We start from the raw sequence: 25,058 nt of genomic DNA on the forward strand, positions 1-25,058 counted from the left end.
AGCTATCAGGGCAAGACTTCAAAAACAAGTCCAAAGATGAGGCTGGTGGTGAGTGGCTCAGGGAGACAGGGAAAATAAGATGCATCTAGGGGCTTGGACACCATCAGAGAAGGTGGGGTGTGAGCCAAATACAGAGGACTCGGTAAGGCACAGAATAAAAGGAAAAACAATTTGCAGGCTGGGGGTCCGTATGATCAAAGTCTGGACACAGGGCTACACAGTGGCATGTGTACAAGCTTGGCTGGAGGGACACTGTGGGTGCCAAGACCGAGTTACAGGCCATCAGATGAGGGTTGTTTTTTTTTTTCTTTTTCTGGCTTGCCTAGTATAATCTCATTTTACAGTTGGAGAAATGGAGGCTAAGGGAGGCGAAATGATCCGCCTAAAGGCACAGCTAGCTAAAGAGGGACAGCTTCTGGGAAAACAGACCTGCCGCTATTCAATTAAGAATCTGAGATGGGAGTGACTGGCTGCCGAGAGGTCAAGCAGTGTCGTCGATCTAGGGTGACTGGCACTGCAGCTCCCAGCCCTGGCTGCTACTGGAGGCCATGAGAGACATGCAACTCATGCTTGCTAATGACAATGACAAGAGGACCACTGGGTAATTTCAGACTTAGCTATGATTTGGCATTCTCCTCCTCCCTACTGCCCCTCCCCCCGGGTGAATTAAATATATATTATTTATTATATGGGTGTGTATATATATGTATATATGTATGTATTTATGCTTGACCACGCATCATCCATACAGTGGGGAAATATAGTCCTATGAGATGAAAGTACTGGGGAGTCTCAAAGACTTCCAGATCTCTAACCTCTCCCTCGTGCATACAGGTACAAAGGGCAGAAAACAAACCCCCTCTGTGGGTGGTGAGTGGGTTTGAGGGAGGGCACACCTGGGTTTCTTCTTCTTCTTCTTCCTCTTCTCATGCCTATAATCGCTCATCTCTTTGAAGTTGTGAGAAATGAGGTGCTTTGTACATTTCCAGTGTAAAGGAGAGAGAACTAAAAGGTTAAATGTCTCAGGAAGGTGAGTCAGGCAGAGGGGTAGGGGTTGGACCTGCATTTATCTCACCCGGCAGCTACCAGGAAGACAAGGGGGCATGGTGTGGTTCACCCCCAGAGGGCAGGTGGTTCCTTACAGGCTGAGGGCAGTGATGGAAACAGAGGGACTACAATACAGAGTTCTAAAATTTCCTCCAATCCTTTTTTTGAGGCAGGGGTCTCTATGGTGTTTAAGAAAACAATGTTAGGCACAGTCTTGAGTAGAAATCAGGAGCACGAGGGAAACTTAAAAACAGACAGGGACTAAGTGGATCTTATTAAAACTAGACGCACAGAGAAACCAACCTTAAGCAGCTGGCCGTCTCCGGTCCCCAAGAACAGAACAGTCCTGTTTAGCACCGTGGTGCCATAAACTGATGTCAGGTCGGAGTGGATCAGCGTAGACGATGCGATTGGCTGGACACGCTCAGGCTGATCCCCTTCTTTCTACACAGAAAAGAACAGAGAAGGGGAAAGGGGATTATGGTTTTTAAACATCAGTACTTCTTTTTATACTGATAAAGCGCCTCTCATGAACTCTCAGGAAGTTGGCATTGCTGAGCCCCTGATATGGTCTCCTCTCCGGCAGGATCCTTGGGGACAGCTTCCACTGGCTTCATCTGCCAACTCGCCAGCCTTGCCCAAGCCGTGGAAAGTGACATCGTCTAACTGTGCATTCCCATGTAGTGATTGCTAGCACTGAGCGCGCCGTCCACTTCACATGCCTGACGTGCACACTCCCCGCAGCATCGCCCACCCCGACATGAAACAGAGTTCTACGTAACTGCCAAGAGAGAGGCCATTTCTGACTTGGGGCTGGGGCGACCCTGTACTGTTTGGGGGACTCCGTGGTGGTTCGTTTCAGTTAGGCATTGGCTCCTGTTGACTATAGTAACATGAACATGTCCCAAGATCCACGTCCGACAATCCTTTCGGGTAGGAGGATCCTACTGGTTGGATCGGTTGGATCTTGACCAAATAGACGAGAAAGTGCACGTGTAGCCCAGAGGCTAACCTAGAGGCCAAAAGGCAGATAAAACGGTGGAGGGTGGTAAGACCCAGCGACCCAGCTAATGAGGAACCGAGTAGAGCTGGACCCCGAACACTGATGCTGTTTAAAGCGGAAGTGAAAAAGCACAAAACCCTCAACCTAAATGCATTTAAACTGTCTGAGGCTTTGAGCACATGGAATCACATGCTTGTTCCTGCCCATTAAACAAAGCCCCTCTTTAAACCTAGTGCGCAGAGAGCGTCAACCAAAATGCCTTTTCCTTTTTGTTTAAAAGGAATGAAGGGGGCCCCACGCCGTTTCCTGCCTCCAACGACAGGAAGCTGAGTTTGTTACACAAATCTCTGGAAGATAGGGAGCTAAGAGAGAGAAAGCCGTTGCCCACTGCAGCTACTGAACACAGTGTGATAGCATACTTTATCTGCCAGAGCGCGGTTCCCAACCAGACTACGGTTTTCAAAGGCACATTTAAATTCCAGCCAACGAGAGAGCCAGCAAACTTCAGTGAACATCTTAGTGACTCCTGAAATGGGATTGTTTGGGGAGCAGGGAGGTGGGCATGGGGAGTCCAAGACTTATTAACTTCATTACATTATTGCCAACAGTGTTTATGCCTTTCAATTTATGTCTTATTAAATATTCATTATTTTTAAAGCCACCAAGTTTCATTAACATCTAAACTAAATAGATTCATGGTCTAAATTGATTTCTGAAGGCTTTAAAGCGCCATCGATATTTCTTTGTTGATGTGAGGAACAGATAAGCTAGGATGACTTCCCCCAATACCCGGACACTTTAAGGAAGGAATGCCTAACCTAAGAGAGAGTAGCTCATTTGCATAAAACACTCTATAGTGAACTCCCTTAAAGAAGACTTTCAAAATGCCCATCAGAGATTTGTTTTTCCGGTGAAAAGACATTACATCTCATGCCGCTGGGGAGGATGAGGAGTGATCCTGTTAAAACTGAAGTTAAGGGAAAAAGAACTTTGTGGGTCTGAGGATTGGAACAATAGACTAGTGTTTAGATAAGGAAGCCTCGTGATTGTGAGCAGAAGTCAGATGACCTTTAAATTAAAAGAAAAAAAGAAAAAAACTGCCCCGCATACACATCACACATCCTGACTTAAAATAAAACCAGAATTGTCCAAATGATGTCAGATCACTTATCATGCTTGTTATTTTATTAAATACTTGAGCGTCACATGGAGGCTAAGTAGCCAGAGAACTGGGCATCATTTCCGAGCTTCTAGAATGTTCTCACGCTGCTATAGTTTGCAGTAGCAGACTACACATCTTGTCATCTCACAACACAAAAAGAGAAAAGGCTGTGGGGTTGTGGACTGTCCACTAGTACCAAACCAAACAGGACTGGTATGTACCAAACTGCTGTTCCTATCCCAATTAGCCATGAACAGTGATGTATGTCACGGAAGGCTGGGTAAGATAATCCTGTTTGCCAAAAACTGGCCCCAACTCACACAGGCTGGCCAGAAGCTGAGCAGGAACAAGGGGAAAACAGTTCCCAAATTACAATCTTCTGTGTTCTAGCATTCTCCTTTGACTTCTGACTTCTTCTCAAAGGACCTGGTTTCTCAAACAAAGTTCTAAAGAGTAATAGCACAGCCATGCAGTACTGTCATTCAGTCAGTGCCGTCACTCCTGAGAGATGGCGGGGTGGGACAAAGTACATGGGACTAGGCTGCCTTTGAACTCAGCTCTCACAGAGTGGATGACCCTGGTGACTTATTTAGTCTGCACGGAAGCTGGCTTTCTCTACCATCTGATAAGGCCAATATGCCTGACTGGTAGGCTAGTTATGAAGGTGACGTCATAATTCAGTGGTTACGAACCTGTGGGCCTTGACACCTTTGGGGCCGAACAACCTTTTCACGGGGGTCACCTACGACCATCGGAAAACAAAGATATTTACATTGCGATTCATAACAGTACCGAAATTACAGTTATGAAGTGGCAATGGAAGATAATTTTATGGCTGGGCGCCACCACAACATAAGGAATTGTTTTAAAGGGTCCCAGCGTTAGGGAGGTTGAGAATCACTGTTTTAAGCAGTCACATGAGCAATACTACCTAACATGTAGATATTCCTGACAAAGGACAGTAAACCCATCGCCTGTGTTGAGGTGGGCCCGGTTGTTCTCTACCTAAGTCATTTCAAACCCACTGCTCCAGCCTTTTCTCTATCAGTGGTTCTCAACCTGGCGGTGGTGCCCCCACTGGGGTCACACATCAGATAATTACGTTACAGTTCGTAACAGTAGCAAACTTGCCGTTAAGAAGCAGCAATGAAATAATTTTATGGGTGAGGGTCACCACAACATGAGGAACTCTATTAAAAGGTCTCAGCATTTGGAAGGCTGGGAACCACTGCTCTGTATCAAGGAAGGGTTGATGATAACGTTTCTTGTCAACTGTTGCCATAAGGACTAAGCGAGTGAACGCACAAACCTCAGTAGAGTTCAGTGAAGGGCCTGACACACAGTAACACACAGGTAAGCCCTGCTGTTGTCACTACCTTATCTGAAAATACAAACAGTTGCTATCACACCCAAGTTCTTCGCCAAAAGACATTTTTGTTGTTGTTGTTGTTGTTGTTTTTTCAGATCACAATAACCCAGGCCGGGCAGAAACCATAGTTGGTCCAACCAAATGAAAATTCCAGTCACCACTGCTAGATACTTGCTCTCCTGCCTCACAGAAGTACTGTGGGTGCCCATGGCCAGTGCTAGCCAGTGAGACCTAAGGAGCTTGCTGGAAGGGCTCCTGGGTACAGGTTTCCTCACTGATAAAACCCTTAGGGTGAACCCTTGCCTCACCCTTTCCCTTGGAATAGTTTGCATGAGGTGTAGAAAAAGGAGAGCCTTTTGCTTCCACCAGATCCAAGATGGAAGCCAAAAACCAGCCAAAGATTGGCATGGCAGAAGCACAAACAGATCGTAGGTTCTTGGGGGGTGGGGGGAAGCAGAGTTTGCACTAAGTTAACAACAGCTGCCATGGGTTAAGCTTCCTGCAAATAGCTGTTTAATAAATAAGAACCATAACTTGTTGGGCCCGGCAGTGGACCAGCCAGGAACTCCTCAGACATAGTGGGAACTTTGTAGCTAATTAGGAGCCTGGAAGAAAAAAGAGAGAGAGAGAGAGAGGAGGCTGAGAGACCACCAGAAAGCTCTAGGGACTGGTGTGGCTGAATGGAAAAATGGCTTCTTTTATGCTGGAAACACACAGAAATGGACAGGTCCCTCTGAATGGAGAAAAGGACCCTCAGAATGCCTTTCTTATGCTCATTTCAACAAGTGAAGACAAAAGAGAGGCCCCAGAAAAACCTCCTCACAAAAGCAAAGTTACTACCTAAAGAGCCAAGCAGAAAAAAGGGAGGCATGGTGCAGGCACCCCACCCCCACCCCAACCCAGGAAGTATTCTTATTCTTTCCGCCCCCCCTCTGGCCTATTTTCTATTTTGCCCATCTCTCCCCTTAGGGCGTCATCGCTAATGTTGCTCTCAGGCCATTCTGTCTATTTTATTATGTGTAATTTCTCTCTGAGTCCCTGCCTCTGCTTGTTCGTCTGTGTGTAACAAGGTTAATGCCTTGTAATGATGCTTTTGCCACTTCTGCCTTTCATGACAAGAATCCAATCTCGATTTAGCTCTAGACCTCGTCTCCCTTTTGGGCTTTCTTGGTTCCCTCAGAGCTGTCACTCTACTTCTCCTTCCTTCTTGCCCGCCATGTCTAACCATAACCACACGCCTACAGTTTAGCCCTCGCTGCGGGGGAAACTGCTCCCAGTCAGAGGAAGAAGGGCCCTTGTCTCAAATGATGTTTAGAAGGAAAGAGAGAGGTTTGGACCCGACATAGCAAACCCAGGACCAGGCCCGCCATGGGTGGGGATGGGTCATGGGACAATGGACATGCTCCCATGTGTGTGCATGCATTCATGCCAGAGGGGGAAAGATACCTTTCCTTCCTGGCTACTTCATACTATTTTTGTTGGCAGGAAACACGACAGCTGTGGCCACACACACCTTATACCACACTAGTCCAGGGGGTACCAGTCATGGTTTCTAAGGGGTGGGAGAGAAAAGGCGGCCTTAGCTTTGCCTCACAATGTGACCAAAGATACCACGTGAGGTGCCAGATGAGGTTCTTGTGGGTAAGACACAGAGGGAAGGTCCACAAAGCTGGGCCTCCAGGGTTGGGGACCAAGAGGAAGAGTTGAGCTTTTTCCCCTCAAACCCCAGTGTTAAGAAGACTCCTGAATGTTAGGTTTTCCTTATATGACAAAGGCGAATGCCAGCTGGCGCTTATTAATTTCTCAGGCTGATAAAGTGCCGTCTTGGGCGGCTCGTTTTGTATTCTGTTCCCGTGGGTTTAGCCTTGTTTTCAAACAGCGTCTCCATCACTTGCTATTTGTGACTCACCAGGGACCCACTTACAATTAGGAAAACTGCATTCCAAGTTCTGGTCCCTGCTCTACACCTTACAGACCACTCGATTTGGACCGGTGGGTTCGTTCCTTCAGGTCACCACATTGGACCAACAGGCACATCCCTGCCCTGGCACCATCCACCTCCTAACCCCACCTGCTGCTGAAGTTCACTCCTCAAGACCTTTATCCTTCCTTCTTCCTGCTTTTTGTTCCTGGTTCAACCCCATCTCGATTTCTTTCCTACCCTCTGGCTAATGTCAGCCAAATGCTTTTGAAAAGACAAATCATTCACCAAAAGCTTTAAAGGCAGGAAGCGTGGAAACCACATCCTCTTAAGCTGAGGGAGTCCGTCCACCACCATTTGCCCATGAGGAAGCCAATGGTACCCTGGGTAGGGTTATTTTCCTTATGAGGCCTGTCCTATGGGACACAGTACTTCTTAGCATCTTGGTCCCCTGTCTCCAAGATGCCAGAAGTGCTCCCAACATGTGGCCTAGAGCCAAGTACCTTCCCTGATCTCTCCTAGTACACAAAGTGCATTGTGTCATTAAGAACCACCACAATCCATGCATGACCGCAGAGCTGCTGAACACTGGTCCAGACTTTCTTTCTTTGCCACCCTGTTGCTTCACACTCTAACCAATCACAATCAGCAATACCAGCAGTCAACCCTGAGAGCTGCTGCTCCCATCACTGGCCCTGTCCAAGCCAGATTTCCCAACATTCCCAAGTCTGTCTTCTCAGTCTCTGTGGCATCTACCTAGGCTGGATCCACCTGGTCCTTTAGAACCCCTCAACTTATCCTCCATCCAGGATGGATGGTGGTCCGTAAGGCAAGTTAGGCCCTTGCTCAACAGTCTTTAATGTTGCCCATTACACTTAGAATTACACCCATGATTCCCAGACCCCACCCGAGCCAGCCCCTCAACCACTGCAGACTCATCCCTTAGTGCCCCTCCTTCAAGCTGCTTTTGTCTCTACAGCAGGTTTCTTTCAGAAATACACCACCACCTTTCTACCTCCAGATCTTTCCACTCGATTGACTCGATTGAATACTTCGGGCTTAAAAGTTAATTTTTCACCTACACAGGAGCTTCTCTCTCCTCATTCTCACCCCAGTTGTTACCCTGAATCACCTTCAGAACGCCTGTAATTATTTTTTTTTCCTTTAAGTTGTACTTACTGCCCAGCTCCCAGCCGACTGTGAGATCTACCACAGTTTGCCTTACTCTAAGTTTGAAAGCAGCCTCCGCCTCAGCATCCGGCTCGTTGTAGGTTGTTGATCCGTGTTTATTGAATGAATAAATAAACACATAGATCGATGTTGGAATACTTTCAATCAATATCTCATCAGGCAACTATGGAACGTTGCTAAGTAGGCTTAGTCGTTACAGAGTTCTTCAACTGAGCCAAGATTTGTCCCTGGTACCCAGCGGGTCTGCGTTCCGCACTGGGGACTAACACGAGGTTGTTATTCCATATATTCTTCCTGCCAGGTATCTTGGCCTTTCTCTAAATCTCATATCCACAGCTCATCAATAATTCTAACAGACAGCTTCTGGAGCTACCACCTTCCTAACTCATAGACAGCCCACTGACGGGGTGTATTGCTATTTAAGATGTGTCTCCGAAGCCGGTTATGGTGGTGCTCATCTGTATTCCCAGTATCCGGGAGGCTAAGACAGAGGGATCATGGATTTGAGGCAAGTCTGGGCTACATTTCGAGTTTTAAGCTCACCTAGGCTGTATAGAGACACCGTGCCTCAAAACAACACCACACAAACAGCAGCCAACAACCAAATAAAGTAATGCGACTCTAAGAACGGATCAGAATGAATATCTGACATATGATTTGAAGAAAATAAGGAACAAGGCTGCTCCTTCCCATAGTTACAATAACTTAAATCAGGGCTAGGGGATAATAGCTCAGTGGGTAAAAGCACGTGCTCACGTATACACACAGTCAATAAACAAAATGTGACATAAAAACAAAGAATTGGGTATCAAAGAGAATGCCAGAGGTGCTTTAAAAATGAAAATTTATAAAAAAAATAATAAAAATAATAATAATTTTTGGACATAGATAATATTATTTCATCTCTGAAAGTCACTGATGAAACAATGACTTGAAAGAACAAGAGATTTAAGTAGGAACTGTGAGGTCCACACTGAAGCTCTCTTACTTATGAACTGTGAGACTTTACTGAGCATTTCTCCTCTTTGAATTTTCTACATCCATTCTTCTACCCACTACTCATACACCTACCACCCACCACCCAGCCATCCACCCATCCCCCCAAACACCCACACACACACCCATCCACCCATCCTCCAAACACCCACACACACCCATCCACCCATCCTCCCAAACATCCACCCAGCCACCCAGCCACCCAGCCACCCACCTAGCCACCCACCCATCCACCCACCCAGCCACCTGCCCATCCATCCATCCACCCACTCACCCATCCAACTCTACTTCCATTCATCCATCCACTTGCTGTTGGCTAAATGTCTAATCTATAAATATACATATAGGCAGGGCATTGGTGGTGCACGCCTTTAACCCCAGCACTCGGGGAGGCAGAGGCAGATGATCGATGTAAGTTTGAGGCCAGCCTGGTCTACAAAGTGAATCCAGGACAGTCAAGGCTACACAGAGAAAGCCCTGTCTCAAAAAAACAAAACAAAACAAACAAACATAAGAGTAAGTTCATAGGCAAAATGAGTCAACCAAGTGGGCTTTGAAACTAATTGAGACACGCTATGGTTTCTCAGACTTAAATGAACAGTTTAGAGTGGAAGTGCTACTCATATCCTTAGTTCAGGCACAGGATTTGGGGAATCCGTGAGACAGGATGGGATGCAGGCCCATCTTTATTTTAGCCAGCTCTAACTGAAACAGCGTTTCCTTTCATTTTGGACTCGGTCCACAGTAGTATTCAATGAAGCCATGCCTTTGTCACTAAAGGAAATCAGATATTTTCATATCATTTCATAGTTGCTGCAGATACCACAAAATATCATTTAGGCTCATCTCTGCTTTGAGATTACGGTAGTTACTGCTGCTAGATCTTTCTCTTGGCTGTGTTAAGATATATCACTATACAACGATATATTTGTATAGCAATATAATTGGCTTTATTTGGCAGCCCAAATTATTTGATGCGTTAAAAATAGGCTCTGGAGCTCTAGGTTTCATCACAGGCCCACAGCACGAGATTCCCGTATGGTTAAGGAAAGAAATATCCCAGGAGTGTGGGAGCCTGACACAAGGTGACACCCGTGGTTACCAGCTGCTTCAGGCTCCCCCCACCCCGTTGCCTCAAAGAAGCACGGGTCAGTACTTGGAGTCCGATTCTTAAAAGGGGTCACCGTGGAAGAGAGGAGCCTCCAGGGGAGGCCAACGAGCAATGATGGAGAACAGCTGCTGTCTTAGGCAACATGTTTCTTCAAGCAGGTCGGGGGCAGGGAAGGCCCTGGACCAGGAATTCTGCCTTACTGAGCAGGAAGTCCCCAGAAACATCCTTCCCTTTAGACTGCCTGGCTTTTATTAGTCCTATAAACACAGCCCCAGCCCCAGCCCCAGCCCATCTTGGAAGCCTTTATCTCAATCCCTTACCATCACTGCCCTTTCCAGGCGATGAAGAAAGCCTTCTCTGCAGTTATGTAAAAAGGGGTTCCTGAGGGCTCACTTACTCTGTGTTAAATGGTATCATGGGAAGCAGAGATGAACTAGCCAGGCCACTCCCCTTGCCAGGGTTTGAGTGTGTCCCCTAAAAGTCCATGTGTCAGACGCAGGACCCCAGCAGGCATCAAGACAAGATGGCATTGGGGCCGGAGATGTGGCCCTTGCAGAAGAGCGAGGTTCAATTCCTAGCACTCACATGGCAGCGCATGACAACTCCAGCTCCAAGGGAGATCTGATGCCCTCTCCTGGCCTCCACAGGCACTGCACACACATGGTACACAGACGTACACGCAAAGGGCCGATACCCATAAATGAAAATAAACCTTTTTTTTACAAAAGGACGGCATTGGCGACTGTCTGCAAAGAAGGTGGCACCTTGCCATGCCCTCTGTGTGAAGATGTGGCAGCGAGGCCCCTGTGATGGGCTTCTGAGCCTCAACATCCTGAGCCAAATACATCTCCATTCTTTATAACTCAGTCTAGCTATTTTGTTATAGCAAAAGAAAGCAGATTTAAATACCTCTCAGGGCACACAGGTTCCCAGCAGCGCCGGGTGGGGTGGGATGGGGAATCCACTTCCTAAAATTTATTACAATACCTCTTTCATCATTCTTTCTGGATGTCCCCAAGGTACCCAAAATCCAGCAGCAATTAAAGTCATCTCCTAATGAGCTGCCAACACTTTTCAATACTTTCTTTCCTTTCTTTCTTTCTTTCTTTCTTTTTCTTTCATTGGGTCTCACTGTATTATCCTTGGCTGTCCTGGACTCACTTTGTAGACCAGACTGGCCTCGAACTCACAGCGATCCTCCTGCCTCTGCATCCTGAGTGCTGGGATTAAAGCGGTGCGCCACCACGCCCGGCTTCAATACGATTTCTTAAGACACTCTCTCAATCCCTCCTTCCTTTTCACACTCAAGGCCAGAAGTCAGTTCAGGTCCTCATTTCCCTCCACTGGCTTGTAACAGTAAATAAGAATCCATTTGCATCCTCCGTCTCCACTCTGTCCCCGCCACATGGCACACGCAACATGGTAAAAGCCTCCCGCAGGCTTTCCTTCTTCCACGGGGCCAGCCATTCCCCACAGGCCAGCCATTACTTAGGGAATTCAAATCCAATCATTTCGCTTCTCTTCAAAGGCTCTCCCAGGCTTCGAGACCAAAATCTAATCTCTTCCCACAGCCTCGGGGGTGGGGGGTGGGGGGGGTGGGGGGGTGGGGGGGGTGGGGGGGTCCTGTCAGATAGGCTGCAGCCCGCTAACACCCCCTCCCCACTTCCTCCCCCCCCCAACCACACTCAGTGTGCTGCTCTCTCTACACTGACCAAGTCACCCTCCCATGAGCACTTACACTGGCTCTTGGGCCTGTTAGCAAAGCACACAGGCAGCTATGGTTCGGGGAAGCTCTCAAGCAATCTTTTCTTGGGGAGACCTTTCCCTATCACGCCCCCCCCAATAACTGTTTCACCCTTCCTGCTACACAACGCATCATGGTTCCCTCATCTACAAATTAGAAGTGACAATGCTTCTCCCTTTGTCAAGTTAATGGTAAAGATTAAAGTGGATAATATTGGGTAAGTGTTTAGAACAGTGCTAGCTGGTGGCTGCTTAAGTTTTAGCTATCATTTTAATGTTTTAAAAAAAATACCTATTTGCTGCATGTTTAGTATTGTCCCTATTTACTGCCGACAGGCATACTTTCACACACGGCTGGCCCCTGAATATAAATTCAAGAAGTAACCAATCCAAACCAATGGCTGTCCCTGCAATCGGTTGCTTTACCCACTTTATCTTGAGAAATCTTTCTAGAACACACTGAGCTTGGGTACGCTTCTAAACCTCTCGCTGCTTCCTGGAAACCTCAGCCTTGGTCTTCCCAGCAAGCTCAGCAGAAATTCCTGAAATGACGCAGGGATGCAGGTCGGGGGTTGAGACGAGCTGTGGGGATCTGGGGACTCTGCAACCTGCCTCACCCTAGCACCCCCTGAACTTGGCAGGGCTCTCCCCTGGAACAGGAGGTCAAGGGGCACCCGCTGTTCTTGTGAACATATGGCGCTTCTGGCCAACTGTTTATTTTGAAAAGCAAGGTTTGGAAAGTCTGAAAGTGACCATCGGGGTAAACCTAACTAACCACCTTTGCCTGTCTCATTAAGCCCTTCACCATCTGGCCCTGCACACTCAGTTCTGGACACTCCCCAGCCAGGGTAAGTGGCTTGTAGCTCAGAGACTCACTCAACGTCCCGCTTGCGCACAAGAGAGAGCTGGAAGCTCGCCAGGATGCCCTTCTCTGCCGACTTCACTAGGCTTCACGGCACCACTCAAGCGGAGTGTCCCTGCTCTGGCTCCTCCTGCGTTAAGGACGACACCCTTCCTTAGGGCCCTCCTAAGTCTTTCCCTCATAGCCCTCCTAGAGTAAGCAGCAGGCTACTTGGAGACGGCTTGCTTTCCTCCCTTTCCAGGAGAACGACAGTTGGCAAGCCACCACCAGTGGGCCACATCTGGCCTGTATTTTTGAATGGCCTGTGAGCTAAGAATAGATCTTATATTTTTAAATGATTTGAAAGGTTTTTTTTGCGGGGGGAGGGGGGGAGAATAATTCATGACAAGTAAAAATTAGAAGGAATTCAGGTTTTTGCTGTCTATAAAAATCCCATAGCGTCTTAGCTCTGTGGGTTTATTTATATACCATTCCTGGCTTCATTCACAGAACAAGCTCAGGTCAGCAGCTATGATTAAGAGATTAAACATGGGCTGGAGAGGTGGCTCAGAGGTTAAGGGCACTGGCAGCTCTTGCAAAGGTCCTGAGTTCAAGTCCTGAGTTCAATTCCCAGCAATCACATGGTGGCTCACAACCATCTATCATGAGATCTGGTGCCCTCTTCTGCCATGCAGGTGTTACATGCAGACAGAACACTGTATACATAATAAATAGATAAATCTTTACAAAATAAAAAAAGAGATTAATCATAAATAAGAGATAGTAATGGCACATGCCTTTAATCCCAGCACTTGGGATGCAGAGGCAGGCGGATCACTGCGAGTTTGAGGCCAGCCTGGTCTACATAGTGAGTCCAGGACAGCCAAGGCTACACAGAGAAACCCTGTTTCAAAGCACAGAGAGAGAGAGAGAGAGAGAGAGAGAGAGAGAGAGAGAGAGAGAGAGAGAAATAATTAAGAGGTAATAAAGAATAGCTTGCGCTGGGCAGTGGTGGCACACACCTTTAATCCCAGCACTTGGGAGCCAGAGGCAGGTGGATCACTGTCCAGGACAGTCAAGGCTACACAGAGGAACCCTGCCTTGAAAAACCAAAACATTAAAAATATATAATAATAATAATAATAATAATAATAATAATAATAATAATAATAAAGAGTAGCTTGCCAAGACTGAAATAGTGACACTGGCTCTTCACAAGGAAGTTCAATGAACTCTGTGGAACAGCATGGCTGCCTGGGCTAAGCGCAGTGGGCACCACAAGCAATAATTGAGCAGAGGACCCAAATCAGAAGCCAGCTCCTGCTGAAACCCTCCTCCCGTACACAGGCCTCCATCAGGGCCCTCCCCTCAGAGCTCAGACCCTGCAGAAGGGCAGGCAGAAAAGAGTGTAAGAGCTGGAGGGGGTGGAGGGCAGCAGCGGAACAGGGCCTCTTAAGGCAACAGGATTGCTGCACGCGTGAACTCACAGAAAGGGAGGCAGTGTGCGCCGGTCTGCACCAGATGAGGTCCTAGAGCTGAAAGGAGAAGTGGAAACATGTCTTCATGCCAAGCCTAGAAGCTATCTCCAACTGATAACCACTTGCAAATGAAATCTCTCTCGGGGGAAACAAACAGCAGGCTGCACGCCCAGCGCTGGATGGCCAACAGAAGACAAACTCAACGGCATCACTGGAGGTTCCTTGTCTCACAATATTGTATCAGGGCTTTAAAAAGAAAATTTTTTTTTCTATTTCTGGCTTAAAGCCCTTTGTTTATACATTACTGCTCCACATTGATGGTTATGCACCTATACCTGTTTCTTGTGCCTTTTTAGGGGGACTTCTTTTCTTCTGTTGGTTTTGGTCCTATTCCAATGTACTAGTTCTTGTTTTATCTCATTATATTTTACTTTATGTTATTATTATCCCTTAGAAGCCTGTTAATTTTATTTATTTATTTATTTATTTATTTATTTATTTTGGTGCTGGGGTTAGAGTGTTTTTTTAAAAATATTTTATTTTATTTTATTTTATGTGCATTTGTGTGAGGGTGCCAGATCTCGGAGTTACAGACAGTTGTGAGCTGCCATGTGGGTGCTGGGAATTGAACTCTGGTCCTTCGGAAAAGCATATGGTGCTCTTAACCACTGAGCCAACTCTCCAGCCTGAAGCCTGTTAATTTTCAAATGAGACAGACAGAGAGAGACAGAGAGAGAGAAATGAGGTATACCCGGGTGGAGGGGATGTGGGGAGGAACTGGGAAGAGTAGAGAGAGGGAGGGGAAACTGTAAGCCTGACATATTATGCAAGGGGGGGGAACTATTTTCAATAAAAAGGGGAAATCAGCTACGATAACTAGACTATTGGCAAATCAGTATTTCATCAAGAGGTAATATTACAACTGCGTATATTGAAGCAAACAACTTTCCTACATACAAACCTACATATATACATACATACCAAGAGTTATTGTTCCCTGGCTCGGATAAATAAACTAGACCCGTGATTCCAACCAAGTGTGCCCATGGTAGCTTTGTGGCTTCTCAGTTTTAATATGCCTACACATGTTCAAGGAAGGAAGAGTCATCGGGAAACCTTGGAGGAAGTGAGATGACGTCATGCTATTATAGATGACATCATGCTATCACAGTCACAGGTTGGTCAGTTTGGCTCTTCCATCATTCTCCTGTGAGGAAAACCAGCCTCAGGACCTGCTGGGGACCATCATGTGTTTGAGTTTCTTCTGATTGCATCACACTTTAGTTCCTGTTCTGAGGGCAGCAAGTACATTAAACAAGTGCTAGTGGTCTCATGAATAAAGGTGAGTTGGGCCCAGTTTCATGCTTTTCCTGGTGATCTGAGTTAAATGCCCTAGGGACCCATTGGCAGTTAGTAGCCAACAGAAGGAATTAAGATGTAGTCTGGGTCAGGCAGAGGTAGAGAAGCGCACAGGTTTGAGGAAACAGACAGGGCTCCTTGGGAACAGAAAGGAGTTAGGTTGTCAGGCTATCATGTTAACTACGGAACCTTAGAACGAGCACCTGCCATTTGTTGATGCAGAGAAAACTCCTTCAGGTCTCCTTTGCTTCATGACCACCTGCCAACTCTACATAAGAGGGAATCATCTTGTCTCCATTACTGATCACAATGGTGGTGATAGTCAACACGTACACAGTGTCACCGACACATACACGGCATCACTGACATGTACACAGTATCACTGACACGTATACAGCATCACCAACACGTACACAGCATCACCAACACATACATGGCATCACCAATGTGTACACAGCATCACCAACACATACATGGCATCACCAACACTTACACGGCATCACCAACACATACACGGCATCACCAATGTATACACAGCATCACCGACATGTACACAGCACCACCAACATGTATATGGCATCACCAACACATACACGGCATCACCAACATGTACACGGCATCACCTACATGCCGTATCATCTCATAGATTGAGACAAGAACCCTGTGACATCAACAGGATCCCTACATATGAATGGAAAGACAAGGCACAGAAAGGCTAAACCATTTGCCCAAGTTTGCACATCTGCTATGCAGCAGCCTTGGTCCATGGACTGTGCATGGAGCCCTTATATGGCGCCCTCTCTGCTGCTCTGATTCCAAGGTTACTGTGTAACTCCCGATGTCCCTGCCCGTGAACCCCCTCGTTCCCTTCCTTGAGCTTATGCACATACACCTTTGCAGCCAACTGCACCCCAACTAGGGCAGCTCTCAGGACTGACACTGCACAGAAGACAGACAACCCTTAGAGCACATAGCTGATGTGTGGAATTGGCTCCAGAACAGAAGATTTGAGAACATCCCCTACATTCTAGGATAAAACACAAATAAGCTGTTGTTATACAATGTGAAAAATCTAGTTATGAGCTATAGGGGTTTTTTTGTTTTTTGTTTTGTTTTGTTTTGTTTTTTTGAGATTCTGAGTACAGCCCTAAGAATGGCAAGGCTTTAAAAATATGTCTAGAGGGGCTGGAGAGATGGCTTAGTGGGTAAGAGCACTGTCTTGCTCTTCCAGAGGTCCTGAGTTCAATTCCCAGCAACTACATGGTGGCTCACAACCATCTCTAATGTGATCTGATGCCCTCTTCAGTCATGCAGATGTACACGCAGATAGAGCACTCATATACATAAAACAAACAAATAAATATTTAAAAATATATGTCTAGGTAATAATGTCTTTGAGAAAATAGGAAAGAATAGGACTAACAGGATTAGATGGTTACTTTTTATGGAATTTTACGGTAGCATGCAAGGAAGGAAAATGGCGCAGCTCCCTCTCCCAGGCACTACAGTTGGAACACTAAAGCATGAATTCAGATCACCTTAAGGCCTGTTCAAAACACAGACAGCAGGCTGGTGAGATGACGGTTAAAAGCAGCGTCTGCTCTTTTAAAGGGCCCAGGTTAGACTCCCAGCACCCGCATGGCAGCTAACATGCTAACTCCAGTCCCGGGGGACCTGACACACTCTTATCACCTACAAGGCCACTGTACGCATATGGTGCACAGATACATGGGCAGCCAAAACAACCATACGCATAAAATGAAACAAACAAACAAAAACAAAAACAAAACAAAAATCCCCAAAATTGCCTGCTGTGTTTGTGTGACAAGACTTTTCCTGGGGGGGGGGGGAGCTACATGCATGTATATTAACCCCAGAGAGGCAGCCCACGACAGGCCAAAATACAGATGTCACCAAACTCCACCTTGCTGACCAAGGAGCTTTATTGGGGCTACTTACAGGAACAGAAATGACTCTAACACAGCTACATCACCAAGGCCCACCCCAGCAAGGGTGACAGCTCACAAAGCTGGGAACCTGAAACACACTGCACAGCCTGCAGGTCTGCTAATAGGTCGAAGAGTGTCCTTTCTCTGTCCCTCAGTTGATCTAAAGCTCTTCCAGACAGCTTGGCTGCTTTCTGCTTTCTTCGGTCAGCTGGCCTGGTCTGGGAGTCTCCTTTGCAGCTTAGTTTGTCTAAAAAGTCTTGTAGCTCAGCATCGTCTGGTAGGGAGGGGCCTAATGAATCTAGTCAGTTTCAGGGACCTCCTAAAGCTTTTCTGAGTTGTCTAAATTTCCGTGTAAGAAGTTTGCCAGCAGGATGGAATGCTTTCAGTCTTGTAGGAAACTTAATTAAAAAACAAACAAAACAAAACAACAACAACAACAACAACAACAACAACAAAAAACGCCCTTCCTCCTTCCACCTCCAGAGTCTCTGACTTACTAAGTGTGATGTTGGGTCCAAAAATTTACATTTCTAGCAAATTCCCAGGTGATGCCGGCACTGGTAGTCCACACACCACACTTTTAGGAATCACTGAGCTACAGCATCAAGCCCTCTAGAATTTGAATGCTGTTTAATCAACCATAAAAATACCAATCATTCAGGTTTCTATGGTCCAAGATGCCTCCCAGACTGGCAATATAAGCAGCCTGGGGATTGCTGCAAACGAGGCTATCTGCAAAGTTCCAGAAGAGTAAACAGACAGAAGAGTAAACAAAATGCCTTCTAACCCAGAACTTGAAAAAAAAAGGGGGGGGGGGATCCTTGACACATCAGCTATTAAGAAAAGGACAAAGGTTAAGAGACTATATGGTGACAAGAACCAGGAAAGTATTAAGGACAGAATACATTTATTTCATTTCCAACACGACCCTGCAAGATCCTTCACTTGCTTATTCAATAGACACATCTTACTCTCTAACTACACAGCAGATGCCTCGCAAGGTGCTGTGGCTTTAAGAGAGACCACTTGTGGAGGTTATTTACAGGCCACATGCCAAGGACAATATTACTAAGAAATTAACGTCAGAGAAGCCACTCCCGGCATCAGACAGAACTTCAGGTAGTGGCAGATTTACACACTGTTCACAACCAAGGAGCCTCTGTGCCACCATATACAAACAGCAGGTCCTATCACAAAAGCTAGAGCCTTGCCTGCCCCAATGTGGCACAGGATGACTGCCGGAACCCAGTGTCGGTGGGGACGGACTTGTCCACAGCAGTGGTTAAAAACCCAGGTCCTAGACCCAGACCACACAGAGTTCTAAATCCCTTGCTATTTGCAAGCAAGGAACCTGACCAAAGCTCCCCCGGCCTTCAATTTTCTCATCTGTAATCATCATAATAACTGAAGCCCTTGCCTCATATGGCGACTGAGAATCAACAGACAGTAAGGCGCGTAAATTGCTTTGCCCCAGCCCTGCCATGATAAACTGCTCAGTAGCCAGTCGCTATGATTGCTTTTTCTAAGTGGGTTCTGTCACCACCCTTGTCCTTTCTGAATCCACCCTTGCACATCAGGTGTGTGCGTGAAGGTGAAATCCACCATCTAGTCTGCAGATGACAAAGGGGATGGACGGAGTCATAACAGAAACTGGATGGGCAATACACATCGCAGGAAAGGGCTGCGTTTTTGAGGTCGGCGGGTCACACTGCCAAGTAGAATTGGAATATCACTCCTGCGCACAACGGCCACATGTGTCTTGGCTGCTTCTGGTGGACGGACAATCATTTTGTGGTTGCCTGTCCGCACGGCAGCTGAGTGGCAGCACGCGTTAGAATTATGTGGGCATGGTAGAGGGGGCACACCTACCTACAACAGGTAGAAAAGAACTAGAAGAATCAGCATTAGTCTTACGAGCCGAACTATGAGGAAAAAAACAAAAACAAAAGAACAGTACCATCTACAGAGGGCCAAGACAGTTGTGTTTAATCTCACAGGTAACCCCAGGACCCAACCGCAGCCGCCAGAGAACTCTAGAATTACTCATCTACACAGGTCCAAATACAAACATTTCTTACACATTGGTGTGCCAAAAGTAGTGGGTATTCAGAGAGAGAGAGAGAGAGAGAGAGAGAGAGAGAGAGAGAGAGAGAGGTGGTGGGGAGTGAAATTAACTTCACAAATTAATGCACATAATTAAACACATTCACTGCTATATTAATCTAAACACAGGTAGGTTGTGGAACGTAATGAAGAAAGCGAGCCATGTGATATCTTGAAGCACAACACAAGGCTGGAGGCAAACACTGTCTTCGGCGGGTGCCTTCTGCTCTCTATGCCACATCCTAGGGTAGTGGGGTCTCAACCTCCCTAACACTGTGACCCTTTGAGACAGTTCCTCAGGGTGTGGTGACCTTTCTCCCCACGGCCATAAGATTATCTACCTTGCTACTTCATAACTGTAGTTTTCCTACTGTTATAAGTAGTAATGTAGATATCTGATAGGTGACCCCTGCAAAAAGGTCCTTTGATGATTCCCCCCTTCTTCCTCCCCCCAGGAGTCTCAACCCACATGTTGAGAACCTCTGTTCCAAGGGAAATTACTTGCTGTCTTTCTAAGTAGGGAATTTTTAGGGGAACGTTCCACAAGTACCAGGGTAGCCAAAAGAATACAGAGACAGACACGGCCTGGGTTTAAGCTACCAGGCTTTGGTACCTATTTTGTTATGGATAACAGCTTCTTCATCTGAAAAATGGGATGCTTTTCACAGAACCAACCTATCAGACTTGCTGAAAGACTCACAGAAGCATCATTTGGAGGAGGGGATATTATGAAACAGAGGAAGGGGTTTATTTTACTTACACTTCCACCTCACTGTTCGTCACTGAAAAAAAGTCAGGGCAGGAAACTGAATGCAGGATGCAGGAGCTGATGCAGGGACTGTGGAGGGGTGCTGCTTACTGGATTGCTCAGCCTGCTTTGTTGTAGAACCCAAGACTAGCAGCCAGGGGCGTCCCGCCCACTATCAGCTGGGTCCTCCCCATCAAGCATTAATTAAGAAAATGCCCTACAGGCTTGGATGCCGACAATCCCATGAAGGCCTTTTTTCAATTGAGGTCCTCTCCTCTCCGATGACTTTAACGTGTGTCCAGTTGATATAAAACTAAGATAGGGGGGCTGGAGAGATGGCTCAGAGGTTAAGAGCACTGGCTGCTTTTCCAGAGGTCCTGAGTTCAATTCCCAGCAACCACATGGTGGCTCACAGCCATCTATAATGTGACCTAATGCCCTCTTCTGGTGTGCAGGCACTGGTTTAGTGCAAAATAGTTAAAAAAAAAAAAAACCTAAGATAGGGAGTGTTACCCAAATGCACATCAGGGGCCTCATAAGAGTGGGTTACCTCTGTGAAAGTACATTGAAATTTGGTGGCAAGGCAAGACAAGGCAAGACAAATAAATAAATAAATAAATAAATAAATGCCTTGTGTGTAAAACACTGAGTACGCACTCATTGCACAAGCATCCCAGAAATCAATCTTCAGCAGAAAACACAAAAACAAAGACAAACAGCTCAGAGAAGAGAACGAGCAGTTGGAAGATAAGAAACCCAGGAGATGGGAAAACGCTGCCTGGCCAGTTCTGTCATTAGCACACGGGTTGATGGAAATGGGCGATACAGGTACCAGCTGGGAAGAGATGGGGCAAGGAGAAGGCAGGCGAACCGAGACATCTGAGCCTTGCAACCTGAGACTCACTGATGGGAAAAAAAGAAAGAAAAGAAAAGGAAGAAAACTGGAGTGGGAGGGGAGCCTGTGCTTGTTGGGAGGGAATAGCTTTTGCAATCTGCTGGGGCTCCCTCTATAGTGTGTTTCAGGTCCAACTCCTGTTTCAGGCACCTGTAATTCAGCACGCCTTTCCAAAAAAAAAAAAAAAACACACATTCAAGACCTGAAAATGAAATGCAGTCGAGTGACAACATCCCTGTGAGTGACAGCCGAGGCCACACTGATCCCACGACCCCATTAAATGGGGTTGCAACCTGCCATTGTCCCTTCGATGGCACAATCGGTGGCACCCAGCATAGCTCATTGCTCGTACGAGCAGGCGCCAAACAAGTATTTGTTGAATTAAGTGTCTTATCTGCCTATTTAATTGCTTAGAAAATTGTAGCTTTTTCATCAAAACTACCACCTTTTTTTTTTTCATTCAAAAGCTCTTAGAATGCAATCCCATTAAGGCTTTTTAATGCATACCAGCAGCAAAGACTTAACTTAAATAAAATAAAAAATAAAAAGCAAAACTCCCAGCTCCCACCTGTGCAGCCATGACATGCTATTGTTTGAACCTGGGTAGATCATTTAACTTGGATGACACGCTCAGAGGGTAGAGACCCCATCTTTCAGAACACACAGCTCCGAGCGCCCTGGGAGTTTCTCAATAAATAACAGCAGCAAGAAATGCTGTGCAAGGACTTGTTTTAATTATTTATTTTTGTTCCCCATTCCAGATTTTTGGCAGCATGTGCTGATCCCTTGCTTGATTTCTGAGGGGGCAGCTCGCTCTCCCAGGAGCTCCCACAAAGAGGGATAAACAGCACTCTAGACTAATTCTGCCCCCTTCCTCATCCTGGTGCAAGTAGGAAACACCTGATTGAGCCAAAACTGGATTTTTTTGAGTGCATTCGGGATGCATGCGGCGTTTGGAAGGAAACCGAGTCCTCCAGTACCCAATAGGTAGACGCAGTCAAGAGAAATTGTTTTGGCTCTGCACATCGACACAGCTGTCAGATGGCAAAGCTTGGACTTCCATGGTAGTTACCTGCTGTGGGCCTTGGAGCCGCTGCCATTAAACCCCACAGGCTAACTGCCTTAAAGCTTGACGAAAAAGTAAAACTGGGGCTGGGGGGAGGGGTGGGGAGGAGAGAATGTGATTTCAAGTCTTTCAACAGAGAAGTAAGAAGGCAGTGATTTGCCAAACTTCAGCCATTAGATTGTGAAGATATATAAAGCAAGATAATACATATTAAGTTTTATGTTTAGGGCAAGGCTAAGCCATTTAGGGGGCAGTGTGTGCTCTTCATGCATTTGTTGAATTATACCAATTGTGAAATAAAGATGGCATGTGCTTGACCCAGCAGAGAAGAAACAAGTGGCCCGAAGCCTTTCCTTCTCCCTGAATAATAATGACTAATATTTGGCTAGGTGCGCTTTGCAGAGAAAGGGCTGAGGGGAGTGTCTTTCTACCCGCGTATTAATATACCTTAGAGCCAGCGTTTCAGGCACCTTGGTACACAATAAATGCACGCGCAACAGTTCTCCACCGGAAGACTTTGCCCCTTTCCTCTTCCGATTCATTTTTATAGCAAAACAATAGCAACACCTGTAGCCCTCTGTTTCTGCTCCCTGAATTCTGTCCAGTGATTAAGGCGGCTCTCAGCAGGCTTCCCTCTCAGGAGCCATATGCAGAGTTACTTGCCAGCAGCCTTGGGAGGGCAAGGGCCTCCGCTCAAGTACACAAAGCCTCCCTAATCCCCATCAGCAAGAGCCTCTTGAACTGTCGCTTTATTTTCCAGTCAAAGAACTGTCAATCTCGAGCTTTCAAGCTGTGGCTGCCCTGTGAGCCCTTGGGGGCGAAACCTGTGTCTTTTGCCTGGTTCAGGCGCAGCCCAAGGGTGGTGCCAGTGAGCCCCGCAATCTAGTCTGGACATCTGCAGCCCAGAAACTGCCTGGAGCACCCCAACACTTCCCACCTCCCCGCGGCCCGCCCCCCCCCTTCTCTTCGGGGCGAGGCTTTGTACACCACAAGCTGCCCTCCTCCCCAGTCCCGTCCCCCACCCCCACCCCGCCCCCAGCCCAGCGCTTCTCTCGCTTCTCTCTGCCCGGCTGAGAGCACAGCCACCCTCGGCCAGCCACAGCCCCGCCCCCTCGCACTGGGTCCTGCTGGGCGGTCTGCGAGTGGCTTTTGCACCGTAGCATTTATTTACCAGTGCGGAGCAGGCCACAGCTCTACAGACCACATCACATGGGTTACAGCCGGGGAGAGGGGAAGAGGGGGGGGGGCACAAAGGCCGGGGTGTGGCAGCTAGTCCTTTAGGTTCGATAGCTTTTCTGTGAGGGCATCAGTAACTGTTGGCCCAAAGGGTCAAGCCCACATGCCTACTGAGACTCTGGTCTGGAGAAGAGGTTAGGGACAGAGGGTAGCTTGGGGAAGCTCAGTCACAAACAAGCGACTGCATTTGGACTAAAAGGCGTAAGAAGCAGTCACTAGAGTTTTGAACCTCCCTCCAACCCCAACCCCCACCCCCCACCCCGTCGCCCTTTTTACATTCTCCTTTTGGGGACCCCAGACTGACTGTGATTTAGCCTGCAGTCTCAGCCAGTCGCTGGAGCTGTGAACCTGAGACTTGATAAATGTCACCCAAGTCTCCTCAGGGCCCCTGGGGCAGGACTTACACAGTTGCGCTCAGTCGCTTCAAAGTCCCAGTTACAGCTCCTGGCGCGCGCCTGGATCTCACTCATCCTGAAGAGGCAGAGAGCCGTGGTGGCGGGGGAGCGCCTCTCCTGGCCTTCTCCAGTGGCCGCGCTGAACACGCCGGCCCAGAGACCCACGGCCTCCACCAGGCTGGAGGAAAGCAGCAGGCGGCGGCCGTCGGGGTGGCCGTGACCGCAGTCGAGGGCTGCCTGGCCCTGGAACAGCACCTCCGTGCTCTGTGCGATGCGCGCCATGCTGGGCCAGCCCGTGGCAGCGCCACTCGTGTAGTTGTAGGGATAGTAGGGGAAGTAGACGCTGCCGTTCCAGAGAAAGGCGTCCACGAAGTGCAGGCTGCCCGCGCCACCGCGCAGTTTTAGGCGGCCCAGCTCCAGCGTGGTCAGTCTGTGCTCCTCCGTGTTCTTGAGCGCGATGGCGGTGTCGCGATCGGATGCCGCGGGGTTGCAGCGGTTCGCGGTCTCCGGCTCCGGCAACACGTAGGTGGCGGCTACCGCCAGGTACCAGCGATCGGTGCCGCCCGCACGGTACACCACACCGGCCGTCGAGCCCTGCGGGTGACACGACACCACCTCGGTACCGTTGCGCAGGGAGCTGCGGCTCAGGTTGCCCAGGGGCCGCACCTCGCAGGCGCCCCGGTCGAAGGTCCAGCCGGTGAGCAGCAGCCCCTCGAGGCCGGTCGCCCCCTCGCGGTAGGGCAGCAGCAGCTTGCTGAAGCTGCTCCCGGGCCGGGGCCGCGCGGGGGGCGCCAACGAGACGGGCTCCGTGCAGTTGCCCGCTTGGTCCCGGTATAGGCGCGAGAGCCTGTTCTTTAGGCTGTAGTCCAGCTGGTCCAGGCAGCTGCCGCTTGCCACAAACACGCCGTCCGCCCGGCTTGCCGCGATGGCTCCGATGGCTTGCTCCGATCGCCACACCGGTTCTTCCGCGCCCCGGGCGGACGCCGCCAGCGCCAGCAGATAGGCGATCAGGGGCAGCGGTGCGGCCGGGCACGGGGGGCGCGGCAGCGTCTTCCTCCGGGAGACCTCCATGGGGCTAGGGGGGCCGCCCCCGGGCAGGGCGCGCGGCGGCTCGGGCGGCTCAGGCGCGCGGCGACGGAGACGCGGGCGGCGGCGGCGGCGGCGGCTCCTGCGCGCGCTCGGGCTCCCGCGGCCGCCCCATCCCCGCGGCTCGGCCGGGAAGGAGTGCAGGGAGGACGGCGCGCGGCGGGCTCGCTCCGGCAGTCTGTGCCGCGGCGGCAAGCCCTGCGCGCTCCGGAGCCGCTTCCTCCTCGTCCGCCTTCGCCGGAGAGTTCCTCTGTGCGGCGCGGGCGCTCGCGGGGAGGCGCGGAGGGAAAGGGAGGGGACGGGCGGAGGGGAGCGAGGCGGGCGGGGAGGGCTGGAGAGGTTGGGTGCGCTTGTGCGTT

At 48.5% G+C, this 25,058-nt stretch overlaps 1 protein-coding gene across 1 annotated transcript in view; it reads right to left on the bottom strand.

The window, feature by feature from the left end:
- The window catches only part of PLXNC1 (plexin C1), a 157,050-nt gene extending 131,992 nt beyond the window's left edge, over positions 1-25,058 (bottom strand). Inside the window, exons 1-2 of the mRNA XM_084796334.1 lie at positions 23,623-25,058; positions 1,351-1,491 (exon numbers count right to left, since the gene is read on the bottom strand). Of these exons, the coding sequence (XP_084652460.1) occupies positions 1,351-1,491; positions 23,623-24,684 (1,203 nt within the window). The 5' untranslated portion in view covers positions 24,685-25,058. The remainder of the gene's footprint in view (positions 1-1,350; positions 1,492-23,622) is intronic.

This window comes from Acomys minous (assembly GCF_964271855.1).
Source record: "Acomys minous genome assembly, chromosome: 9".
In the NCBI taxonomy this organism is placed as follows: domain Eukaryota; kingdom Metazoa; phylum Chordata; class Mammalia; order Rodentia; family Muridae; genus Acomys; species Acomys minous.